Consider the following 23,287-nt stretch of genomic DNA (forward strand, 5'->3'; position numbering starts at 1 on the left):
GAAACACGCGATCGACATACCCGATTCGTGTCGGTGTAACTGAACGATAGGATGGAACGATGCTCGCTTAATTGTAGCATCTCTCCTCTCCGGACGACTATTAGCTGTTGAGACGACATCGGTCGTACCGCGATAATGGCGGTACACAGTGTATATTGTGCAAGTGTGCGTACTATGTAGAAGTATACCTTGAGTACACCAAGCGATATGCCTTTCACATAACTGTGAATAAATGCCAGGCCGCAGCCACGGCTCTCCACCTCCTAGATGAGACCTATTCTGTATCTATCCCGTCGAGCAGTAGGTAAGCAATAACCTGTTCTCGAAACGAAAAGCTACGATTCTGACCTATATCCGTTTGTACAGGCAACATCCGATTCTAATCCGCGAGCTTTTTCTGTGTTCCCCGCGCTCTCCTCCCTCGCTTCTCTTTCATATATCAAGTAATTTATAATGGTCACATTAATTATTACACACGGAATTGTGTACAATTGTTAGTGGCAGTTTTATTATAATAAACGAGTTAGTAAGGTGACAGGATTGCCTTGAAATCTTGACGAAGTTCGCCGCATACAACGACAGCCTAACTATATCCTTTATCATCATGGAAATCTTATTATAATAGACATAGATGGAACGAGACTTGTATTTAATTCTTAATCAATGTCCATCGTATAATTCAATGTAATGAGATTTAAGTGCGACAAGCATGCGACAAGTAATATGAAAACCAGACAACGTTTGTTACAATGAGAGGTTTTATGATAGAGTTGTTGAATTTTTTCAGGTAATCTTCGCGAGCCTAAAATATAATACAACGCTAATTTACCATAGTATTAATTGAAGAGAAATTTACGAAAATGTTGATCGTTTTGCGTTTACGAATAAAAGTTTGCTTTAGCTCGTATTTAATTTAATTTAGCAAATTAATACTAATGATAAAGCGTTAACACTATGCGTCGAAAGTATCGGCTGCATCGAAACTGCGTCACGAAGTCGCATAACTTCGCAAGATGCAGCCGCACTTGTGAATCTTTCAGAAGATTCCTGATCTTCCACACGTAACGGTAAAAGTATTTTGCGAAACCACAATAACCATTCCAATGGACCACGTGAGATTTAGATTCGCGGATCGATCTCGCACATTTTGACGCGACGTCGAGTAGAAAAATCAGCATCAACGTGCGATTACATCGACGGCGAGAGGATGATGTAACCGTCGTATTAAAGATAAAAGCGTCGTATAATCTTAATTAAAACATCAACGCTCACACATTTGACGTCAAACAACCCACATAATATATAATTAACTTATAATTTTCTTTGTGACACTTACGCAACGCAAATGTATATCGCCTCTCGCTCTCTCCCCCTCTCTTTCTCCTTCAAACAAAGCTACCGTTATATATAGAATCGGATATCCTGTTATAGATTTTACCTCAAGCGCCTTTAATGCCGCGTGAAGGACGGCCGTATGCATGCCGGCGCACGTACACCGGATTCTATTAAACGAGGCGCATAAAAGAGTAAGAAAAAGGCAGAACCGACGGTAATAATTGATCATTACCGTAACGGGCCGTTTTAATTAATTCTTTCGGTTAGGAGCCTCTCACGCGATTACCCCGGAGAACGATTATTAAAACGTCCTGCGGCGCGCGACCGCATATAAGGATACGTACTCGGCGAAATTATTCTCCTCTTCTCATCGCGCGCGCTGTCCTTCCAACGTCATGATCGTCTGACACGTGTCTACCGCGAACGAGCCTCACTTTGTTCGATTCGAAGGTGCCGAGATTACAGGAGGGGGAGCGAGTTAAAAATCCTCGGTCGACGTAGGGTGCCGTTGACGAGAAACGCGACATACTCTTCCCTCGTTCTCGAGAGACTCTCGGCGTCCTTGCACGCGCGAACACATGCCGTTGTACCCATGTCTCAATTAAAATCTGGTTGAAAACCGACACGCTCGCGATATTCCGCACCTCGTATAAACCGACGAGACAAACGCGGGTTATTCTTTCAGACGGAATTTTATAGCAATAGGTCGGATTTACATGTCTCTTTACCTGAATAGCCGCGTCGGAATTTTTACAAAAGATCGGTGCAAACATGCTAAATGTGACCAGCAACTATCACGAAACTGATGCTTCAACTGACGGACTCAAAAAGGAAAGGAATACAAAGACGTTCGAAGAATGCGTGAAAAGTTTGAAAAATTACGAATAATGTTTTGATAATACGGATTATTAATATAAAATATTTTCTGTAAAAAAATTGCATGCTCTAAAAATATAATTTCTAGATACATATTTAAATCATTTTGATTACCTAAAAAATTTTATGAGAAAATAATTTTGAGAGAGTAAGATCAACTTTAGACTTAATTCTTATAGTTGCTCTTAGATGCAAGTACGGCAAGCCTTTCACGATCACGAGCGCAATTCGTATAATCACATTTACCTTCAACCGAGCTGTACTCGCTCCGCTCGCATGCGCACGCACGAGTCGCCTCGTTTATGCCGTGTCGGTGGCTAAATGTCTCTCTTCTTGCTCTGCTTTCCTGACGTAATCGTGCAAGGCCGCGACGAGAAATCGCTCCGAGCGGGACGCTGTCCACTTATAAGATACTTGGAATAACTAATTCTCAATGATATCCGGCGACATCGTGACAGTTGCTTGACATTAGCATAATCATGAACCGTCGTTTCGTTACGATTTCTTTGTATCAGCAACCTTATTAATAAAAACCAGGATAAAATCGTTAATAAGTTTCATCTTTCTAAACTTCTAGATTTGAAATAGATTTTAAACGAGTCTCTGAATTGAAAAAATAGGATTTGTCAGAAATGATGCTACGATAAACTCTTGACGCAAATCAAATTAATATTATATTAAATTGAAAATTACATTTTTTTAAATTTTTATATGTATATATATATACATATATAATATTATTATATAGAAACTTTTAATATGATATATAGACATATTTTATAGTTACGCACGCAATATATTTTTGACCGTATTTTCAACACTGACTGTACGCGGGTCACATTTACTACCACTCGTTCTCATTTACTCCGGTAATTGCCACTCCGTTGTCGTCGAAGTTACAGAGGATCTGACAAGGGCTGCAGCAAACCGATGGCAGGCTACTTGCCAATTCTTGTGCACCGGTCGACCGGCCGGTACAATAATCGTTTATCGCTTCATTCGCCGACCATTATAAGAAAGCATCGTTGGTAATAACGTCTCCCGCTGCGACCATATATCGTCCTGCCAAGAGTTACACCGCCACGGATATCGAAGGCGAACGATTTATTAACCCCTCTATCGGCTCCAATCCGCGAAGAGCCGATACCGTATCCCTAGTAATTACTTGATGAGTCTATAATGCAGCGTAATCAACCTGTCCCGTCGTAGACATGCGAGAAAAAGCCGCCTCTTCCGTCGTCTTGTGATGAATGCGAATTTTTTTATTATTTAATCGCGCCGCGATTTTGTTTACACGAACGCACATAAATCCACCATCGCGGGTATCGCGGTTATACCGGTAACGTTTGTCTCTTTACGCCTACGCATATGAAATATAATATGCGTTCTTTTTCCTTTTGTTTCTTTCCTTCCTCTTTTACATATCTCGTAACGTAATATCCATATTTAATGTATCATTATTAACAAACACGTTTCGGTCGTCTTATAGTAAGCTTCTGAAAATATCCATAACAGGATTGTGTCATACGATGTACATATATGAAAGATAATTTAATTTCTTATTTCTGAGATTTAAGTAGTCTCATATCAACACAATAATAAATTTGCAATTTTTAGAAATTCACGAATAGAACATTAATCGAATACCAGATGGATATATAAAAACTCGCAGTTATTTCTATCGTAAAATTAAAGAAATATGTTCCGATATTTTGTTTCTTTTATCCTTTTTTCCAAAAAGTACTATTTTATGCACAATATATAATGTATTAAAAATATCTTGACTAAATCTCAATATTCTTCTTTGATCTTCAGACATATTCGAAAAGTCAATGACACCTTCTATGAGAAAAAGACGGTATCAAAAAAGTGATCGGAGATAATTATTGCATCACTTTACGAGTCATTGTCTCATACTTTAAGGGCCCTAAGCTACCATTCTACCGAAGCACGTTTTTGTCTGCTTTAGGTCGGCGGGATCTTCTTTCCTCATCCGACCCAAAAAAAAAACAAGCTTTTTTCACGTAAACGTCCGTAATTTCTGAACTTTCTCTTCCAGAGGCAACGCCTCCGTATCGAATGCGAACGAAAGAATGTAACTCCGACGGTTCCTACCGCAAATTGATCTGCGAACGCATTGACATTTTCATTCGAAACAGTGTGAAAATATTGCGGTCAAATTTTTGCGCGGACATTACAAACGTAAGAATAAAAAATGTAATAATACGTTGAAAATTACGGCATAGGAATGTCTTTATCTATAAATGTAAATAAACCAATAAATTATCGATTTAATTAATAGTTAGGATGGTCTTGCTAGCAATTTGTTATTGCGTTTGCATCAAAAAATGATGACATGTATCTGCATAATAAATACGTATAAACTTATGACTTTTAACAGTTTACAATAAATCTAATTGATTAAAAATATACGTAATAAAAGAAATTAAGATTTAATATATATATCTTAGAATTAGCAATTTAAGATAATTTTCTCTGACTTTTCAATTTGTTCCGATGTTTGATCCGCAATCGAATCTCACGCGCACGTTGTGTATGAAAATACAAACACACGCCCACGCACAAGAAAATCATTAGGATGATGTATCTGATATAAGACGTCGCGACTCGGCTCAATCATCCACCCCGAGAATATCTTCAATATATTCATTATAACTTTCTTACACATATAGAACTCCTCAGTGACACTGCAATATTGTGATTATCCAATGCTGAAGAAAACATGAACGTTCTCAAAAACGTAATGCGTTTTCACTTTAGTCCATAATAACAGGAAATCTTATCTACTTTAAACAATCTGTCCTCTTGAAATCAGAATAGAATTGCAACAATATTTATTCAAGTGTGACAGGTATATTGATTAATTTTAACCGATGTACATATTTTTATTAGATTCGATTTGATAAATGATTTTATTTAAATAAAGATAGAAGAACTTGTCAGTAGAATTGTAGAGATCTTCAATTAAAAATTTAAGATTTAATAATAAATTAGAAATTGTGAAGTAGAAGATTTATACACATACTTTGCATTTATAATTGAAACCATTTTTTGCTAAACTACTAAAAATTTATACATTAATTCCATATTCAGACATAGTATTGATAATAATTAATATTCCGTATGGGATATTTATTTCGAACTTGCATAACCGATTAAAAATGTTGCGGTTCCTTCAGGCGTCGCTTGTCATGTCGCGTTTATAAGACGTGCGAACGCGCTCGCCCGCGTCTCTTACGTAAATTATTTAGAAGCCGCGTGTGGGAGGGTGTATTTATATCGACGGCAGGACTCGGAGTACGAAATTACGCCACTGTTTCCATTGTGTAAGCATTGTCGACGTACGCACGCTAGTTAAACTTTCGCTCGACGGACATTGAAAACTGACCCTTGACAGTCTTGGCGATAAATCTACGGATACCTGATACCGATCGAAGGATACTTTTAATGGAAAAAAGTATCGCTCAAACAGAAGTGAACATCATTCCAATACGTAGAAAATTTAGATATCGTTTGAAAGAGCAGTTGCATCCGACTTGTTTGTTTACAAAAATATTTTACTTGACACATCTTGAACCCCTTTATAAACAAAATCGTTTTTTTAGTAAAAAAATTATGCCTACATTTATCAAAAATTAATATAATAGTAGTTGATATTATCAATTTTTTATTTATTTATTTTTTTTTTTTTATTCAAAATTTCTGTACCAAAGAATTTTCTACATTAATGTAATAAAAAATAAATATGCATATCGTGCCGAATCAGACTTTGTAACATTAATTCACGTTACTTACAAAATCGTGTTTTATACTCGCCGAATGTTAATTGCGTAAGTAAATCGCTTAATAATTGCATTCGCCTCTTTTACCAAAATTATCCGAAATAAGTATTCGCGCGAGAATGCTGATTTAGGGTAAGGCTTTCCAGATAAAATTACGGGGGATGATCCTTAGTAAAAAATATGGTATACGTAATCGCGTATGAAGAATGACAGATGAAATCCATGACGAGGTGTAAACTCGGAATCATTAGTTTTCGGATTAAGATATTTAACTTAACGATTGCGTTTTACAAGTTGTATATCTCAGTGCAAACATATTTTATATCGTATTTTATTTTATCTTATGTCGGCACAATTTAATTACATCTTTTGCGCTCCTTCTATTTATGAGTACTGCTTATGAATATATGCATGGCATATTTGAACATACATGCGTACCGATAGTACTTTCCCTGAGGTTATCATCTCTCGCATTCTTAAGCTCTTTTATCGCGACTGCTTGTCCGGGCTTTTAAGATCAATTCAAATGATATCTCATAATCATTATATCACGCTCATGCTAAGTACATTGCATCTCGAATGGAGCGAATTACGAATAAATAATTAGAAATCTATGAATGATATATTTGCTGCAAATAGAACATACATTCGCATAAGCAATGCGCCATAAATACAAATTATAAATTAGGTTCGCCACCGCGTCTTATCTCAACTCGTATCTTAATGATAGCTGTTTACTACGCGTTTCACGTGGTAATTTAAACAGCGTGTGAGGACATTCCTAGTTTTATATTATTCATCAAATATAAATGAGTTATACAAAATGCATATAGAATAGTCGACATATTTATATTTACGTGTAGAGTTGGATGTGATAGAACAAATATATTTTATAAAAGTATTTCGTCTCTTTAAATGAGATATTAAAGATCTGTTTTAAATTATGTTCAGTCAAAGTGAATAAAAATTAAGTATTTTGCTTTCTCATAGAGGAAGCTTTGTTTTCGTGACAAAATTTTTTTTCGAGTTTTCTATGCCAATGTGTTTAGAATGTTCCAAAACGTCGAAAAATCATATTCCTAAAAAATGTCTGTATGTATGTATGTATGTATGTATGTGTGTATGTGTGTATGTACGCAATATATTGTACAACATGTGCAAGTTTCTAATTTTTTATATTATTTCTAATGTGTACACACATGAGAAATAAGTCATATATACATTCTCTTAATAAAGAAGTAAATATATTTAGTAGCATGACATAAATAATCCCACGCGACATTATTAAAAGATACGTCTTTTTGTTTTATTATTTTTGTTTAATAACTAAAAAGTGTTATAAAACGTATAATATAAGTATATATTTGATGAAAGACCCTCTTTGATTGTCACATAGAAGTTTGATTATGGTACCGTATCTATGAAACTATAAATATTGTAAATATTTATCATTTACTATATTATAATAGCAATAAAACTGCACGAATATAAGATATATTATAAAGGTAAGCTCCTATAAAATAATTTTTTTTAATTTCTAATTTTAATACCTAATCTAAACTGGAATTTTTTTTATTTATAACTGGAATCTTATATATGCATACATACGAATATAATATATTTATAATAAATATATAATACTATATTTATATTAAAAATAATTAAATATTGAATAAAATATTTGTTTGCCTTTAAGAATATTTAACGATAGCATAACACACAAATTTGGTTTACATATTATCGATGTTAATCTTTAACCTGACCTAATCTAATCGAACGATGAATTTCAACCGACAAAATAATCTTATGATTATGTACATACATGCACACATGTGGTCCACGAATTGATTAAAAGAAGACTTTGAACATATATATCTACACATTTCCAAATAAATTTGTTGTTTCAGTAAAAAGTTAGTCAGTCTTTCGCGCATATCTCATGCATCATACATGTTTTCAAATAATAAATCGTCGCTTGTTGGTCAAAAATTTAGTCTTTGAATTGCGATCTTGACAAAAAGCTAGCAATACTAGCAAGACGTTACGAGTATCGTTTTCTTCTCGAGTAATCAATTCATAAATCAATGATGGAATTCTTTACTTTGATCCTTATCCTCCTCGCGGCATGTGTTTGCCTGCATTATTTTATCCTAAGCAAGCTGTTATATTTCAAACGACAGAAGGTTCCGTATGTGCAACCGATTCCGTTGCTGGGTAACATGGCACCTTTTATTTTTCGGCGTATGTCTTTGGTAGATATTGTGCAGAGAGTATACAACCTCTTTCCGGATGCGAAGTATTTCGGTTTCTACGATTTTGTAACACCGGTGTACGTGATCCGCGATCCAGATCTCATCACCGCGATCACCATCACAAACTTTGACAACTTCTGCGATCACCGCAACTTTGTGAACGAAAACGACCCGATAGTCAACAAAAATCTGTTCGACTTACGGGACAATGCTTGGCGCAAGATGCGAAAACTTCTCAGTCCTAGCTTTACATCTGGCAAAATGAAGATGATGTTCGGATTGGTATGTGAGTCCGCTGATAATTTTTCTAATTTTCTGGCGACAGAATCTGGAAAGATTGGCAAAACTTACGATATGAAGAAAATATTGTGCAGATATGCTAACGACGTAGTGGCCACGTGCGCCTTCGGCATCAGCGTGGATTCATTTCAGCATCCGAACAATGAATTTTATGTAACCGGAATGAAAACCTTTAACTTTGATGGCATACAATCATTCATGATTTTCCTAAATAGAAATTTTCCGCTGCTTATGAAACTTCTTAAATTAAGAATGTTTAGTTCAAAGTTGGTGGAATTTTTCAAAAACATTGTCAGTGATACGGTGAAAATCAGAGACGAGCAAGGAATTTATCGTCCGGACATGATTCAGTTGATGATGGAGACTAGAAACAACGATCACGGATCTGCATTTGATATCGACGAGATGACTGCCCAGGCGTTAGTCTTTTTCTTAGGTGGATTCGATTCCGTATCAACGACCATGTGCTTCCTGACGCATGAGATTGCTATTAATCCCGATATTCAGGACAGACTGAGAGCGGAGGTCGACGATGTTCTTAGAAGGACCAATGGCAAACCCACTTACGAAGTCATCAACGATATGAAGTACTTGCACGCCGTGATTAATGAGACTCTCAGACAGTATCCGCTACTGACCGTCCTCGATAGGGTATGCGTCAAGGAATTTGAACTGCCACCTGCGATTCCGAATGGCAAACCGATCACGGTAAAGCCCGGCACTAGTATCTGGATACCGAATCACGCTCTGCATCACGATTCCTATTATTACCCGCAGCCGGACAAGTTCGATCCCGATAGATTCTTGAATGGCGATGTGAACAGTTCGGTCTACATGCCGTTCGGTATCGGGCCCAGAATCTGCATAGCTAACAGATTCGCTTTCATGGAGATGAAAGTCATGTTGTTTCATCTATTGTGGCGTTGCGATCTCGAACCCGATGTTAAAACTAGAATTCCCATAGTATTCAGCAAAAAGGCTTTTTTCACGACGGCGGAGGGCGGATTCTGGTTAAAATTGCGAGCGAGGAAATCGAAGGCTCCTGTTGCGCATGAATGCTTATCGAACGGACAGAGAGTTGAGGACGGAGATAAATTGTATCCATAATTTATAAGGTTCACTTCAAATATAACATTATAAAGAATGTACTTTGTAAGTTATCGTTTTAGGCAAGTCTAGCCTCGTAGTTTTTCTTTTTTCTTTTTAAAAATTTGATATAAAAAAAGAGTCAAAAATTCTCATTCCGTATATTGTAAAGGGCAAGTGTTGCAGTGTTTTTGCTTTAATAGATGCAATTATTTTTATATCAAATATCTGTTTATATTCGGACAAAATATGTTTTATAATCAATATGGTGTTATTTTGTTTATACAATTATTGTAATAATAATTACTGTAGTTAGTGTTTTTAGGAAACGCGAATTTATAATATGAATTTTGTTCTAATTAGCTTAGCTATATATGTATGTATACGCACACACAATATTTAAATTGTAAAAGAATTTTAAATATAAAAAAAACTATATTACATATAGTATTATATATATATATGTATATATAATACAAAATGTCCCAAAATCATCGCAACAATATCAAAATAGGTTATCATTTTTTGCAAATTTCTAATTTGTCCTATCATGTATCTTTGTAATTAAGCTCCAAATTAAAATTCTGTTAAAGTAAACGTGACTTAAAATTAACTAAGAAATGTAGTTTTGTTAATCTTTTAATTCCACATAATTTAATTTGTAAAAGGCTTTTCTCTCTTTTTCAATCTTATATTTCGCAAATTATTAATGACTCAACATATTTACTAAGAAAAAATTGTCTCTAAATTAGTCAGAAAATCTGCTCTCAAAAGGATATCCGATAGTTTGATAAATTCTACATAATACATAAACAAGTTAATTTTTTTTAGTTTGTAATTATCCACTTAAATCAAATCTAAATGATATATAAAGTTTATTATTTCCTTTATTATGAAACATTACAAACGATTGTATTATTATCTGTCAAGTGCTATTATGTTTCTAAAGAAAATAACAATCTCTTTTCTCAGCATTTATTGGCTGAGAAAAGAGGCTATTATTTATTACACACTCTATTATTTTTCCTTAACGAAAAATACTATTTCATACATTGCATTTCGTACAAATGTTTTATAGAGAGATTTCATACATATTTAATACAGTATAACATTATAGTAACAAATTCTATCTGATGTGTTGCACGTTCTCATACAAAATGCATTGCCTAAGAGGGAGGACGTATATTTAATATTTGATGTATAGCCTCATTTACTTCTATATATATAAACACTTATTTAAATTTTATAAGAGAAATATTTATATTGAGAGATTTATTTTATTAACATTTCTCATAAACAATCATATTTTTTGTTTGCATACACATTCAATAGCAATAATTTATGTAAATGTATTTACATATATTAGTAGTCAGTTAATATAAAATTAATTTACGAATGACGTAAACGAAATACATTCAAATCATGTTATTATTTTATATTAACACAACGGCCACATCTATGAACATGTAATTCGAATTAAGCTTTATTTTCTCTAAAAAGATATTATTGAAATATTATGTTTTTATACATATCACACATATATAAATTAATAAGATAAACACTATTATAATTATCTTAATTATACTAACTATATTATGTTAATTATTATATTAATATAAAAATTAATAAATACTTTTAAATAATTTCACATTATTGTGTCCATTTTTTGCAAAATTTATAAAAGTGTGCGTCTTAAATTTAAAACAATTTTTTTATTTTAAGATATAAACGCATTTATTATTTTCTTACTAGACAAACCTTTCGCTCTAAGCAATTTGCAGTTTTGATTCGCAATGAACAATTTGTAATCCCCTGCCTTTTTCACCATAATTTTGTGTACATAGTTAATGGTAAATTTATAAAACACATATAATTTCTACATACTTGATTTTATGAATTCTCTAACTCTAAATGCAACTCTTGTAGAAATAATCCTTCGATCCAATAGCATTTCAACTATTTTATGCTTAATTAAGACTTCGGTAAAAATTTAAAAAAGAAATTCTCTCTGGCGGATAATTGATTTTGTTTGAGATGTACCTTTGAAATGCAAAAAAAAAAATATAAAGAAATCATTAGAAAAATAAATTTAAATGTATTAATTTCCTTAAATTTTTATTCTTAAGAAGATTAATACATTATTGCGTGTATTCGATGTTTATCGCGCAAGACTCACGATTTTTTTTCATAAAAATACTTGATATTTTATACACGTATAAAAATCACTATAAAAGAGATACATATTAATTGAGCTGTCGACACAATATTAATAACTCGAGAAAGGCGATTTTTGCAAGAAAAGAGAAAACATAAGAAGACAATTAGTTGAAATCGGAAAGAAGTTGTTTACATTGGCACGAACGAGATGGACGACATTCATAAATGGAGAATGTCTACAGTCTTATACAGAGTACTCGAGAAAATGCGTGAATAATGACAAAAAATATATCAGTTGAAAAATTCAGAACCGATATTTATCTTGACGATAATTTAAGTCACACAAATTGTAATTAAGATTTTATTGCAAATTAAAGAAACTTGTGAGTAATTAAGCACACACATCAAGCGTGTATTTAAATGAATTTAACGAACATTTATTTCAGAACTAACCGTTGAAAGAACAAAAAGTTGCATATTAATAGCTGATATCAAATTATGTTTCCAAGTTAATTTTTTTCCGACAAGAGATTGATTCGGAATTCAATAAAGATATCTATTTCATCCTCCAATACAGTTGTTCTGTGCGCACTGTATAATGTCTATACATTTACGTACCACACCCAACCGCAACCTTGGTCGATCTCTTTCGCAGATTCCTCAGAACCTGCTCGTGTCATTTACTTTACCATTCCAACGATCCTTCGATCATATGCTTCACGTATTTGTATCCGCATCACGGACAACCGGATATACGCGAGAAGAATCCCAAAAGACAGCGATAAATCTTTCTAACGCAATAACTTCATATGCATTTTATTTTATTTATCGCCCCTATATTTAGAATTTATTAATACGAGTAGCAAATTGTCATTTTGGATTATACTTTGATAATGATGAATAAAAATTACATACCTTTTAAAGTAAATCAAGTCCTTTGTTCATGAGATTTATCTCAGATTTTATACATAATCATAAAGTTACTTTATTCGCTTTAAAATTCTGACATTTAATTTATTTGAAAGACGTACGAAAAAACTAGAGGAAATGACACGTGTTCAGGTGTTGAAGAGAAGCTTTTTGTTTTTCGTCTGGCTGAAATTGGAACGTGCAGGTACTTACGAAGGGACATTCGAAAAAACGTCGAAACGAGAGCGAGGGCATTAACTCGATTCGCGCCCACCTTGCGTCTGCTCACAAATCCGTAATTCTTTGGCGATGACGGGATCGTCTTTTAAGACGAGCCGCACCTGCATATTGTTTATAACTCTCGCCGAGTATCATCGGATAAATCCATCCATCCGGAGACATCGTCTCTTCATGGTACCCACGCGAATTCCTGCGCTCTTTATTGACCGGTATATCGCCGTGTCCTTGATTTCGCGTGCGAGCTTAATCGGAATATAGATTATACAATCACATGTCTCGTTGACTTTGCTTCCGAAGGTACATTCACCTTCGAAGAACGCTTTAGGCAACCGATTTTAATTGGTTCTGATGTACACAGATGCTCGAAAGAAGGAATAATTATCGCCCGTCATTGACACATTTGCGAACGTGTGTGCGAAAAGTTACAAGCAATTTATACGATACAATGAAATGTCAAGATAAAACGTGTCAAAGTACGTGGAATTCTTTTCTAATAATGTATGAGTGCTAAAAATATTAAATAAGCATCAATATCTTTTTAATTTTCAATAATGATAAATATCTTTTAATTATATTGAAAACTTTGTTAAATAAATGTTAATAATTAACCGAGAAGTCAATTTCGTATTCTTATCTATTAATAGTCGCAAAATGTTCCAATTATTTAACTCGTAGATTTAGCTCATAGATTTGCAATGAATCAACATATCAAAAGCGTTATTCTTCTTAAATTGATTTCCAATATCTATGATCGAGAATAACCATACTCCTTTTCAGGTACCATACGCGAGATAATACATTTGTATAATAAATGGACAACGATAAAGAATAATCAATGTAAAGAAATAATGACTTTGTTAGCTCGCGAAAAGGAATCGTTCGATCTCATTGTCAGATGGGTGAGCGTGACGAGAAACAAGTTACTCCTGATATAGTTTGTACAGATATATTAACATAATTTATCGCGCGTCGAACTTATCTTGAGAGAAAAAAAAACAAACATCCGCAATAAAGACAATCCTATGCGCGTACAGTGTATAATTGATTATGGACCTTGACGGAGTAAACTTTGCGCTTCTCGGTAATGAGTGTATCTCCGAAAAAAAAAGATACGTTTGCGCGGGCAAGAAAAGAAACGCAATAAATAAAAATATCAGATATATCCCGTTCAAAAAATAAGAACGCACGCGCGGGCAATGTGTCTAATTTAGCCGCGTCGAAAGGTCATTAATCATCGCGCGTATTAAATCTCGTAACACGAGCGGCACGATCGTCGCTCTTTCATTTAATAAACGATGCTGTCGCGTGGGATGCATCGATTATGAGAATGCATTACCCGTGAATGTGCGTGCGCGCGAGCAGATATACCCAACGCACATACTCGGGAATGACTCGACTCCCGTTGCGGTGACCTCACCCGAGGTGTCCGCACAACGGAGTACGTGTTCTCCTTTCAACAGGAAACCCAACGCTCTATTCGACCACAGTCCGCGGCTTGCGCCTTTTAACATCTCGCCGAGCCTTATAAATCGGCGGATATTAATCCTGTGCGCATATTTATAATTCTTCTGCGCGCGTGTATAACGCGAACGAAATTTATGAGAACGCGCACGAGCCGAAGACAGTATGATTAATCCCCGATACACAAGTATCGAGCAAACATCGAGCCCGCGCGTCCGCCGTTATGGCATCGATAATCATCCCGGGGGGAGTATTAATCTCTCAGAAAGAATTAACCGCGCAGAGCGCGGTCGTTTAACACGTCGCCCATGGGCTAGAATCCATTTTTTTTTTTTTTTTATTTTAACACATACACGTATTATCGATATGATACGAGCGAATTATACTTTAAACCCACACAATAAGATCGGGCGAGGAAATTCTTAAGGTTCGAGCCTTATCGATGGCTCACGGGCATTCTTATTTTTCGATACATTGCCATATGTTGGGCGAAGAAAATTACTAAATTAAATAACATTTGATAAAAGAAAGTTTTACCGATCATTATTTGGAAATGGTCTTGTTAATTCCGTTTTAATTTAGAATATGTAAAAGAAAGAGAGATATAAAAAGGAAGAAAGAAAAGAGGAAGAAATGCATTCATAACACGTGTTCATGTAAAAGTAGCTAGTAGAAGTAGCGCGTCTATTCTCGAGACACGGATGCATTTCCCGTCGTTTAGTCTGTAGTACTGGTGGTACCGGTTTGCGGATCTCGGTCGCTTTATTCGGAGTAACTCCTCCTCCGTCCCTTTGTCTTCCGTTTCGCAACCGCGCGATAAGTAATAAAGGCACGAGCGAGGATAAAATCCTGCGAGCGCGCTGTAAATCGCCGCGAAATAATTGCCGAGAAGCAGCGTTGTCAATAAAAGAAATCACGAAGACGAGTACTATAACATTCTGGGCGTCAAATTCGAAGATTTGTGGTTCAGCAAAATAAAGATTTTATTCTTTATTTGATATATTTTTCTTCACGGAACATATTATTATTAATCATATTGTATTTATCATATTCTTTGCCAATGACGTAAAAATTTGCCATTTAAGTGAAAAAGTACCGACGACGGAGCCGAGCGAAAATAATGCATCGTAAAGTAGCTGTTTGTACACCCACGCTGCAAGTCTCCCCCGCCATCCCTCTCCTGTCTCTCGTACCGTACCCCGCCCTTTCTCTACACCTTCGTTTCTCCTGTTGGCGAGGTGATCAGTAGCGGCTTCAGGCACACTCTGCATGTTCACGTTCCATGCATAAAAATAGAACAAAGCCATATTCTTACGATTGAAGAAATTGCGCAGCATAAGAAGCTTAAGGAGAAAGATAGTTAGCTGTCATGCTTGTGAGAAAGTTGAAAAAAAATACGTGTGCCAATCATAAACACAATCTCTTATATCGAAATAATAATATTTAAGCAATAAAATAAATTGTTCAGTCATTAATTATATTTATTTAGCCTTTACTTATATATATATATATATTTCCTGCATTTGAATTGAAATTATCTAAAAGTCAAAATAATAAAAGAAACTGTATAAAAGGACCCGAGCAATGCTTGACATGTAATGTGAGCTTAATTTTAACTATCTTATCGGACGAACTATTATACTTGTATCAGGGCAAGGACAACAGCGATCTTTTCGGTGTCGTAAAAATTCGCGGCGACCGCGCGATACAATGGACAAGGGATACGATGCGCTGCAGCAAGCTTGGCAATAAAATCGAACTCGGGAGGTCCGGAAACTTTTAAATTCACAACCTTGTATACATTTTACGCCGCTGTGATTCGCATAAAGATTCTCGTGTGCAATAAGAAAAAAAGTATCATTTCTTTCTCGTTACTTTCTCGCGCAACCACAAAGCGTCATGTAGTATGTAATAACACCATTAAACGTACGTTACGAAATACACACACGTATTGCCAATCGAGTATACTAATAGTTAATAGCTAATTAAAAGTGGAATGATTGTGCGTGATTAATTTAAGTTAATTCAGCATTAATTCGATATTAAATCAATCAATGCATTCTGATGTAAAATCGAAATAATTTTCATCGCCCTCAAATTTCTTGAAACACATGTTTGCGCTTATCTCGACGCGTGAATATTATCGCGATTTTAGGAGAATCCATGAGCGTCATCAGAACTTTTTTTAAAGATCTTTTGGAGTTTAAATTTTATTACAATGAAAATATTCGGCTATTATTTTAATATGCTTATTAAATAGAATTTTTTTTGTATTTCATATCTTTCATATTTCGTTTTTTATATGTATTTTATAGAATTCTGATAACTTATCACAAAATTACATTTATTATTATTTATTTAATATAAATATAGCTTATGTTTGGGATTAAGAAAATGTGTGTTTTTCTCTTTAAAAGAACACTTATCTTTCACATAAATTTCCTCCTGTGAAACAGTGCGTGTCCATATCGACGGTCCTTGCGGCTCGTGGCTCGACTCCTCCCTGTGCGTCCTTTCTCCTAGTGTGCGAATGTCGTCGGGCAATCGCGTAATAACAGATAAATTAAGCATTTATGTTTGCGCATGCCGGCGGCGACTGTTATCTCCTGTATTCAACAGCAAGTGAGAAACACGCATGCCTAATTGCCACCAGAATGATCGTCGAATCTGCTTTAAAACGCTCACAATGTTGCGGGATTTATTACGATCGCCGATAAATCGAGAGATTTGCTCTCTCGTATTCTGCAGTGTCCAAAAGATATCCTGTCGCATAACTATCCAAATTTTTTCCTCTTCGTGAACTTTTATCGGCGCATCGAAAGACAAAAATCAACTTTTAGCGGTGATATTATGTCGAATCGTTTCTCTTTGTGTGTGTAAAACTTATTCTAACGTTCTTTTGCATCCGCGAGACCGCGTTTGTTGTTGAGCGAAATCCATCGCTCATTGTCAGTTTGCATGATTCAAGTCACGTAGTCTCCATGATGATCACTATAATCAAAAAACGTATGAATATAGGTTTGTACGAGTATTTCAGATACAAATATTACTGTATTGGTGAAGAAAAATGACTAAAATTGCTTCAAGGTCCACAGCAGTAGTCACGAGATTCCTTAATTGCGACGAGTAACAAAAATATAAAAATAGAGAATGTATTTCGCGATTCATATAAATTAGATTTTCACTCTGCATTAACGTTGATTGCTATACACGCATGCTTTATTCTCAAAATTTTTATGTATTAATATCTACGCGACGATTCACCTTCCTCTTTCGTCGATCGTTGTATCGGAGCAGCTCTCGCCATTGTTTGCAAATGCGAATCCCGAGCGCATAATGGTTCCGGCATTATTAGACATAAGACTGTTATGTTTAAACGATAATCTCGTTCATCAAGCGATCCCTTAGGAGACGGAGGAACGAGGACCCCAATAAACTATTCGCTCCCGCATAAATATCGTACTCGTGACGTTGGTTCTTACCCTGCAATCCGTCAAGGTCGCTATTACAAAGAACTCGAGCATCCAAGTATCTTATTACAGTTGCGATAGTCACGTATCTTATTATACGCGCGGTGATTGGGAATCGATTAAGAACACGATCGATAAACTGGCGGCTGAAAATCGGGATGGACGATAATTAGTCGCGTAATTCATACTCGGAGCTGAAAGTCACGGGACGTTGCAAATAAATCGCTAGAGCGTAGAATTGCAGTATGAATAGTTCATAAAGACTCTTATTAAGAATCATATAAAGAGTCATATTTCGTGGTATAAATGAAACTTACATAAAATAATGAATATTGACATTTTCCACGAATATTTTTTATACTTAAAATTTAATAGATTATTTCTAATAAAAACATTAAATTTTGTGAAATCTTTATTTTATGTACAGCCGTTGTATGTTGGAAGATTTCGACATCTTATCAACTTCAACTTTAAATGAACATACGAATCGAAATCTTCTCTTTTCATTCTTTTAGAATTTTTTATGTATAACTACAGCTGCGCAGAAAATTTTAAAATTCAGAGAGCAGGAAGTAATGAGTCGTGAAACCGCGACGTGTCTACAACGAGTACACTGCAAAAATTTTCGCGATTTTCATCGGGAGAATGGCTGGCGTGTCTTTAGAGGACTTTACGAGCGAGCGCGTCTCAAATAATTTATAAATCGCATGGATGCACACCTGCCTGCGTCCTTCGCGCGTCTCTGCAAACGCACGCGGAACGCGTAAAAGTGGTTTAACGCCCCTCAACGCGGATTTGAGATCCGACTGATCGCATCGTTGTTCGCGTTTCGCTTCGCTCCTCCCGCGGGAGAACAGAATTTAAGTACTTGCTCGACGATTTCGCGTGCGTTTAATGACGCTATACAAAGGTCGAGACTAAAATGTTACATCCTGTAAATGTTACCCCCGTTTCCTTACTTGGACGTTTTACTCTGTAATTCGAGTATTGATACGACTTCATTTGCGTGCTGTTCTTTATTCCACTGGCTAGTAAATGTAAATTGAATACTTAATAAGTTTCCTGCCTTCTTTGTTGCAATCTTGCCTATTGTTATACGACCTTAATTCAAATTTCACGTGTATATTTGGTATAAAATAAGTATGAAATATTCGATACACATACATATGTTAAGATATCTTTTAGCAAAATATTTTTACAATAATTTTTTCTTAATTAAAATATTGAGATATGAATAGAGAATTCCTGAACTAATCGATTAACAAAACTTACGAGAATTTAACTTTTCATCAAATTTTAGATTACAGCTTTTTGATCTTAGACATTAAAATGTTTAATATTAAAATTATGAAAAATATACAATCTCCAATTAAACTCTACTAAAGCAAGGATTCTATTACGAATATCTTCTGCTGATAAAATATGCCCATTATTGTACATCCTGCATATAAGACACTTATATATTTTAATAAAGCACTTATATATTTTACCTGCTTATAAAATAAATTCGGAGACGAGGCCCGAATTACAATATTAAATAATGCAATGTGTCTTTCAGGTGGTGTTTCAAGCGACTCTGGTCTGGGAGGAGACGCGCGGCGCTCCGGTGAAGAAGAACGATGTTCTCGCCGGTACGGAATTTCTGTCGGTCTTTATAAACGGCGCCATGGCACCGACGCCACAGCGACGTCGGGGTTTCCGGCGCGGTCAACACGTGGCTGCATCGGCGGGTGACAGCGCGACCGCCGAGTCGCATCAGCACGAGGCATCGATCTATCGAATATCTCAAAATCCGAGCGGTAGTCGACCGATTTCAGTGTCGAGGCCGCAAACAAGTGGCCGCGACGATGTCGTACGCTTCTATCCTATAAGCCAGAGAACGTTGGAGCACCGGCAGCAGAATCTGGCGTCGTTGATCGACGTTCTGAGCACGCCGGGTGGCATAAGCTCGACACGTCTGACACCGTCGAGTGCGACGACGATGTCGACGACGACGACAAGCGGATCGCCTATATTCCACAATCGAACGACTACGAGATCGAATGGAACCCACGGATCCGGCATCATCAGCAAAAGCGTTAGCCGGCAGAAGGTGATCGGCGTCAGCGTCACGTCCACGGTCGAGGCTACACCATACAAGGTGCGCGTCGAGCATTACGACAGCGCTGACGCTGCGGTGGTAACACGACCACCAAGTTTGGAATCTCCGGTGAACAAAGATACTACTAATCAATCAACTAGAGAATCTATTAAAAGCACAACAAAGAGCGCCAACAGACTATCGACGTCGCCGTCGTCTACGACAACAACGACGACAACGACGTTACCACCAGCCCAATTTGTCACCGAAGAGCTCAGCAACATCGTCTCGGAGTCCAACAGAAGCGAATTCTCCGTCGACGAGGACGAGCTGAGGACGAGCTGGCGCGGCCACGTGACTATGACGCCGAGAATTGAGCAGATCCCCCCATTCGCAGAAAAAAACGGAAACGAAGAAACCAACGAGACCACGCGCGACATCGACATCGACGCGATCACCCTTCCGACAGAAGAGAATTACGAGCTGCCTGTGGAGAACTCAGAACCGCGAGAGTTGAACGAGGAACTGCCGGAGGGATCGTCGGATCGGCTTCAAGGACGCAAGATGGGACGTCATTACGACGCACCGCTCTACAATCGATCAGGCTCGAAACTCTACAGTCAATCATCCAAGACGTACAAACCCGCGCGTACTTATAACGAGCCTGCCAAGATGTATAGCGAGTCAGCCAAGGTCTACGGCGATCCTGAGCGAGTATACGGGGAACCGGCTAAAGTATACAGCGAGCCCGCCAAAGTCTATAGTGAACCGGCCAAGGTTTACAGCGAGCCCGCTAAAATCTATAGCGAACCCGCCAAGATCTACGGCGAGCCGGAAAAGATCTACTCCGAACCGTCCAAGATCTACTCGGAGCCGGCTAAGGTTTATTCCGAGCCGGCCAAAATTTACTCGCAACCGGCCAAGATATATAGTGAACCTAGCAAGGTGTACGACTCCGAGGGCCAGCCGGTAGATCGCCAACAGCAGGACGGTGAACCCGACGAGCAAAACTACGAAATCGACGAATCGGTCAGCGTTGGCAGCAACGGCAACGTCCACGGACCACAGCTGGTCGTCACGGAGGAAACCCCGGGTGCGTCCGAGGACGGGCACAAGGTTGGCTACGTAGTCGAGGGCAGGAACTACAGGAAATACAGGGTCGAGGAGAGGACACCGGATGGCTTTATCGTGGGCGAATACGGCGTCGTCAGTCACGACGATGGTTCACTACGCGGTGTCAGGTACACCGCCGATGGAACCATCAATCCGCAGCTCATCTACGACGCTCTGATGAAGTTTCTCGCTCTGTGAGCGCCGCGATAACGTAGGAAAAGAAAGAAGAGGACGAGGTGACTTCGGCGACGTCGTCGACGAGACGAATACGACTGATTCTTTTGCTCTTGCCAACTCAACTGCCTCAACAATTAATTTTAAGGACGATATTTTTTTTAGGACCTAAGAAAGAGCCTGTTCGACCAAGGCAACTCGCCGCGCGCGTCACCGAAAGCCGAGGACCGAAAGGTCGACCGAAACCGATGTACGAAAGTCGAATCTCGATGTTCAGATTCAGATTGCGAAAGGCTGACAGATGAAAGTTATACTTTGGGCGGCGAAAGTACGAACTTTTGTGCGCAGTGCTGCTCGATGGCCTTTGACGATTGTGGCAACCGATCGAAGTGGTTGTCGAATGTTTCTCTTACGGGTTATTCGCAAAGATTCTCGAAGCGAAAACGGAACCATTAAAATATTTTTAGTGCACGAGAGCTTGCACTTGGGTGACGACACGCATCGACTTAGACGATTTTCGATTGTAATATTAACAATGACAGAATTATTAATTTTATATTTGTAAATTTTACGATAATTTAGTATTTTTAAAAAGCATGATGATAGATTTATAATAATCGCTTAATTATTTTAATTATAAGATAAACATGAAAATTACACGATCTCTAAGCTTGATAAAAGAAACAAAATGCTTGACAAAATGTTAAGAAAATGTCTAATCTCGGTGCGATATCGGCACAACTGTAACTTGAAATCAATTTGAAGATTCTATTGATAGTGATTTCCGCGTACGCGTATCGATACATATTTTTGCAACTGAATATTTTGCAGATAAAGAGAACCACCTTCGTCGAGAACGCACCCGCGGCAAACTCACGATCCTTGATCTCTGATCTGTGATCTCCGTTTTAAAAAAATCTCGAATCGAAGTTGTCGCGAACCCGATGAAATGAAAACTTTGATTAAAATAATGGAGTATTTTAATACCTTTATTCCGCGAAAAAATTTGTATTGAAACACAAAAATAATTCGCAATGTTTTTCCGGAGACCTCCTTGTCATCTTTTTAAAATAATAAATTGAAATGTCAGAGATCATCAATCGATTGATATAATGTCAATCGAAAATCAATCTTTTCTTGTATTATATATTAGAAAGATGTTATGTGAGTATGTGTATACGTATGTGGCAAGAGATCTGTATTGATTAAAGATTAATTTAACCGCTGAAAGGGGATTTACGAATTACTCGCTATTATGCCAAAGTTAACGCTAAAACATTCAGACTTTTCTTATTGTCTTTAAAGTTTAAGAAATATTAAATTGAATTCTTATTTTTGTACACTAGATATAATTTATTGTCAAATCTTATACAACATGTGTGATATTCAGACTTATGTAATTTATGTTTCAATGATACCTAAAAGAAAACATATGCTATTATATCGAAGTCGCCAGCAAATAACAATGCGTCTGAATGTTCTAACGTTAATAGCTTCCGAAATCATCGACTAAGAGTTCCCTTTGTATGCTTTTATTGCGATCACGCTTCTGCGATGAAGAGGTAAACGAAAAAGTTGCAGCTGCCAGGGTCCTTAAAGAATGATCCCCCCAATTAGAGAGCGGACCCCGCAGTTGCGATGGATGGACCGACTTGTCGCGGCAGCGTTTCTGCATATCTCCTAGCTTATTGTAAGTTCCTTAGATCTTAAGGTTGTCTCGCGTCAAAGGAAATATCTCAATCAGCGAGAAAGTTCCGTTTTTTTCGCGTATATATATATATATAGCGTCGATTATTTTATTTAATGTTTGAAACTATAGCTCCATTTTCTCTCATTACCTCAGTCCTTTGAGATAGTTCCTCTCGCCATGCAATATCAAGCGAGCAAACATATATCCTAAGCGCGAGTTTTTTCCGCAAAACTCGCAAGAAACATGTACGGATGTTCCGAAATCATTGCCCTTTCTGTTTTGAACAGTAGCTACGGAAACATCCGGTGCCGCCGTTATTTCTGGACACACTATATACGGAT

The 23,287-nt window shown here is 36.8% G+C and overlaps 2 protein-coding genes across 2 annotated transcripts in view; both read left to right on the top strand.

Moving 5' to 3' along the window:
- Positions 1–23,034, top strand: part of LOC115236077 — a 62,483-nt gene extending 39,449 nt beyond the window's left edge. Inside the window, exon 2 of the mRNA XM_029808273.1 lies at positions 19,448–23,034. Within this exon, the coding sequence (XP_029664133.1) occupies positions 19,448–21,280 (1,833 nt within the window). The 3' untranslated portion in view covers positions 21,281–23,034. The remainder of the gene's footprint in view (positions 1–19,447) is intronic.
- LOC115236078 (cytochrome P450 9e2-like) lies at positions 7,611–10,880 on the top strand. The gene has a single exon (XM_029808274.1). It carries the CDS (start codon positions 8,099–8,101, stop codon positions 9,671–9,673), a length of 1,575 nt encoding a protein of 524 aa, XP_029664134.1. The 5' UTR covers positions 7,611–8,098; the 3' UTR covers positions 9,674–10,880.
- Positions 23,035–23,287: the final 253 nt, after the last annotated feature.

This window comes from Formica exsecta, unplaced genomic scaffold (assembly GCF_003651465.1).
Source record: "Formica exsecta isolate Colony F162 unplaced genomic scaffold, ASM365146v1 scaffold243, whole genome shotgun sequence".
Taxonomy (NCBI): Eukaryota; Metazoa; Arthropoda; class Insecta; order Hymenoptera; family Formicidae; genus Formica; species Formica exsecta.